This window comes from Cebus imitator, unplaced genomic scaffold (assembly GCF_001604975.1).
Source record: "Cebus imitator isolate Cc_AM_T3 unplaced genomic scaffold, Cebus_imitator-1.0 Scaffold121, whole genome shotgun sequence".
Lineage (NCBI taxonomy): Eukaryota > Metazoa > Chordata > Mammalia > Primates > Cebidae > Cebus > Cebus imitator.
Window position 1 is genome coordinate 571,550 of NW_016107436.1, and position 4,475 is coordinate 576,024.

The 4,475-nt window shown below is 44.0% G+C and overlaps 1 protein-coding gene and 1 long non-coding RNA gene across 2 annotated transcripts in view; both read left to right on the forward strand.

The window, feature by feature from the left end:
- The window catches only part of LOC119472853, a 25,591-nt gene extending 24,510 nt beyond the window's left edge, over positions 1–1,081 (forward strand). Inside the window, exons 2-3 of the long non-coding RNA XR_005202031.1 lie at positions 175–265; positions 1,040–1,081. This is a non-coding gene — a long non-coding RNA (uncharacterized LOC119472853). The remainder of the gene's footprint in view (positions 1–174; positions 266–1,039) is intronic.
- Positions 1,082–1,423: 342 nt separating this feature from the next.
- The window catches only part of RAD51C (RAD51 paralog C), a gene marked incomplete at its 5' end in the record, with an annotated part of 57,573 nt that continues 54,521 nt past the window's right edge, over positions 1,424–4,475 (forward strand). The window contains one exon of the mRNA XM_017539717.2: positions 1,424–1,637. Within this exon, the coding sequence (XP_017395206.2) occupies positions 1,424–1,637 (214 nt within the window). The remainder of the gene's footprint in view (positions 1,638–4,475) is intronic.

Consider the following 4,475-nt stretch of genomic DNA (forward strand, 5'->3'; position numbering starts at 1 on the left):
CACGCACCACCATGCCCAGCTAATTTTTTGTATTTTTAGTAGAGACGGGGTTTCACCATGTTGACCAGGATGGTCTCGATCTCTTGACCTCGTGATCCACCCGCCTCGGCCTCCCACAGTGCTGGGATTACAGGCTTGAGCCACCGCGACCGGCCCATTTTTTCCTTTTTTTAGATCTATGTATGTAGAGGGCTCTGATTTGCAATATTTGGGAAGTTCTTCTAAGCTGGAAAGAAAAGTCAAGACAAAGAATCATGGCCAATAGGTGGGGAATAAGTTACACCCCCTTAAATAAGTCACACTCACCTAGGCAAGGAAAGATCTCATAACCCACCTTCTAAACTGCTTCCCTTTCTCCCCAAAGTTCATTAATTTAGAAGCGGTCACTACGATGGCTTGAACGCCCCTTCCCAACTCTGTACCACAAAATGAGCTCTTGTGTAGCCCCGCTCCTCCCTCTCAGCACCTCAGACCCAAAAATGGAGACATTAGTTGCTTACTTTTCCAGCTACTTCTTAAGCTAGGCAGGCCATGAAGAAATAACGGTCTCAAAAACCGCCATGCTCGAGACTCGACTCACAGAGAGGCATTGGTAGGTGCGTGGAATGAGGACGCATATCTCCCAGCTGCAGTTGGGGGCTGACCCACAATCCCTTGCGAGGGCGGGAAAAGCGAGGGGGTCAGGAAAGGGGGACGGTCAGCGAGAAGAGCCAAGAGACTGCAACTCTACAATGCGAACACAGATTAATCCTAATATGATTGTTCCCTGAGCTTTTCACACCAAAAAAATGGTAACTGGCCAGTGTGTGTTCGTTACTCTCAATGCTCCCACTCAAGATCATTCCCATTAATGACTGCGGCTTCACATAACAGGCCACAGTGGAGGCAAGGAAATGTGGCGTGGAAAACCCACTGGGCCTGGCTCTCTATGCTAAGGTCTCCGTCATTGTTTTACAGTCAGGGTGTACATTTGATAGAGAATCTCTTTTTATTTATTTATTATTATTATTTTTGACAAATAGTCTTGCTCTGTCGCCAGGCTGGAATGCAGTGGCGCGATCTCCGCTCACTTCAGCCTGCGCCTCCCAGGTTCAAGCGATTCCTCTGCTTCAGCCTCCCGAGTAGCTGGGACTACAGGCGTGCGCCACCACGCCCGGCTAGTTTTTTGTATTTTAGTAGAGACAAGGTTTCAGCATGTTGACCAAGATGGTCTCAATCTTCTGACCTCGTGAAACACCGCGTCGGCCTCCCAAAGTGCTGGGATTACATAGGCATGAGTCACCGGACCCGGCCTGGGGAATCTGTAAATGGGATTTTGGGGAATTATAACGGAATGGTGCCTAAGTGTGAAAATATACAAGCCTGCACAGAGCTGCAAGGCTCACGGCCGCGTGGCCAGCCCCTTCCGCTTTACGTCTGATGTCACGGCGTACGCGCCGGCGGGGGCGGGCGGAGCTTGGCTGCTCCGTGGTTAGCGGCTGAACCTGTGCGACTGCGCGGGAAGACGTTCCGCTTTGAAATGCAGCGGGATTTGCTCAGTTTCCCGCTGTCTCCAGCGGTGCGGGCGAAGTTGGTGTCTGCGGGTTTCCAGACTGCTGAGGAACTCCTGGAGGTGAAACCCTCCGAGCTTAGCAAAGGTAAGGATTCCTGATGGCAAGCTGAGGCACACCGGCCGCCGTCCGTGCTGCCGCAGTCTTCGTTCTCCCGCCTTGGGCTTCAGCCCAGTCTCCGTCAGATTCTGCTGCCTCGGCCGCGTTTACAACGTGAAACTGCTCCTTGGCTCCACTTACAAGTTGTCTGAATGGTTAGGAGAACTGTGGTCGTGAAAACATTTACTAACTCCTTTTTCTCTGGCAATGCCTGCTGAATGTTTTGAGGATTGTCTCATTTAACGCTGAAATAACCTGCTTAGGTCGATTATTATGTTCAGTATATGGATGAGAGAGAGAACTTATATCTTGGGGAGGTCAGGTAACTTTTCATGATAACTGGGTTAGGAAATAGTGGAGTCACAATTGGTTGTCTAATTTTTGCTGTTCCAAGATCCAAGGGGTAAGGGTTACATTTCAGAAATGCAGGATTTGTGTAGGACTGGAGACACTAAGAATGAGAAAGGGAGTAGAATCCCTGGAATCTTAAGGAAGCAATAGAAAGGATATTCTCCTCTTACGTAATTCATCAAAACACCCAAAACCTCATATTCCAGAGCACTGCAGATTATACATTGGTGGGAACCACTGCATCCTGAGGTATACAAATATGAAGCTGGCGGTGGTCACGCTTTGTGCACATTATGCTGTGATATGCTCAGACCTGTGCTATTCATTATTGCCCTTAATGATGGAAAATACGGAGGTTTCAATTCGCCTCTAAAGAATGGCTTGGCCGGGTGCGGTGGCTCACGCCTGTAATCCCAGCACTTTGGGAGGCCGAGGTGGGCGGATCACAAGGTCAGGAGTTCGAGAGCAGCCTGGTCAATATGGTGAAACCAGCTTCTCTATTAAAAATACGAAAATTAGCTGGGTGTGGTGGCAGGCGCCTGTAGTCCCAGCTGCTTGGGAGGCTGAGGCAGGAGAATCGCTTGAAAGCGGGAAGTGGAGGTTGCAGTGAGCCGAGATTGCGCCACTCTTCTCCAGCCTGGACAACAGCGAGACTCTTGTCTCAAAAAACAAGAAAAAAAAAAAAGTCTTGTAGACCCACCCTTAACTGTTTAAGTCATACCGCACGCAGACTGTGTCCCCCAAAATTTGATGGACTCCTTTTTCTTCAACAAGTTGGTTTTTCAAAGAAGAAATGTGAGACTCTGAATAATAATAATCACTAACAACTATTGACGATTTTAGATGGCCTTGATATTCTACCAAGCTTTTTACATGTACTGTCTCATTCCTGTTTTGTTTTGTTTTGTTTATGAAAGAAAGAAAGAGAAAGGGGGAGAGAGAACAGGAGTCTTGCTCTATTGCCCAGGCTGGAATGCAATCTAAAAATAGGTATTAAAAACCTCTTTTATGCTGATAATTGTACTTAACGGCGGAGACAGGAAGGAATAAGGGAAGAAAATAACAAACAGCCAACCAATATTTCATTTAAATCTGTGAAATGCTGTGCAAATGCTGAAGAGTGATTTAATTCCTTTTATGTGGTCACTTTCAAAATAGGTGTAATGTGATACTGAAAAAAATGTATGTTCTGTGGACCTGGGGTGAAGAATTCTATAAATATTCACTGAGTTTACTTGTTCCAGGGCTGAGTTGAAATCATAAATGTCCCTGTTAATTTTCTATCTGGTTGATCTGTCGAATATTAACAATGTGGTGTCAGAGTCTCCCACTATTATTGTGCGGGAGTCCAAGTCTCTTTGTAAGTCATTAAGACCTTGTCTTATGTATCTGGGTGCTCCTATATTGGCGGCATATATATTTATGATCATTGACTCCTGTTGTTACATTGATCCTTTTACCATTATGTAATGTCCTTTGTTTCTTTTAGTCTTTGTTACTATTAAAGTCTATTTTGTCAGAGAGGAAAGTTACAACTCCTGTTTTTTTGTTGTTTTTTTTGTTGTTTTTTTCTCTCCATTTGATTGGTGTGTCCTTGCTTATGAGATGGATCTGGATACAGTGTACTGATGGGTTTTGACTTTTTATTGAGTTTGTTGACTTTTTATTCAATTTGCGTGTCTGTGTCTTTGGGGCGTTTAATCCATTTAAATTTAGGATTAATATTGATATTTGTGAGTTTAATATTGTCATTTAATGCTAGCTGGCTATTTCACCCATTAGTTGATATAGATTTTTCATTATGAAGATACTCTTTACCTTTTGGTAAGTTTTTGGGATGACTGTGATACTGGTTGTTCCTTTCTGTGTGTAGTGGTTCTTTCAGAAGCTCTTGTAAAGCAGGCCTGGTGGTGATGAAATCTCTGAGTGCTTGTTTGTTCGTGAAAAATTTTATTTTTCCTTCATTTATGAAGCTTAGTTTGGCTGGATATGAGATTCTGGGTTGAAAATTCTTTTCTTTGAGGATATTGAATATTGACCCCCACTCTCTTCTAGTTTGTAGGGTTTCTGCTGAGAGATCTGCTGTGAGTCTGATAGGTTTCCCTTTATAGGTAACCTGACCTTTCTCTCTAGCTGCCCTTAGAATTTTCTCCTTTATTTCAACCCTGGTGAATCTAACAATTATGTGTCTTGCGGTTGCTCTTCTTGAGGAATATCTTTGTGATGTTCTCTGTATTACCTGAAGTTGAGTATTGTCCTGCCTTACTAGGTTAGGAAAGTTTTCCTGAATAATATTCTCAAGAATATTTTCCAGTTTGGATTCATTCTCTTCATGACATTCAGGTACACCTATCAAACGTAAATTAGGTCTTTTCACATAGTCCCATATTTCTTGGAGACTCTGCTCATTCCTTTTTACTTTTTCTTCTCTAATCTTGTCTTCTCGTTTCATTTCATTAAGTTGGTCTTCAACCT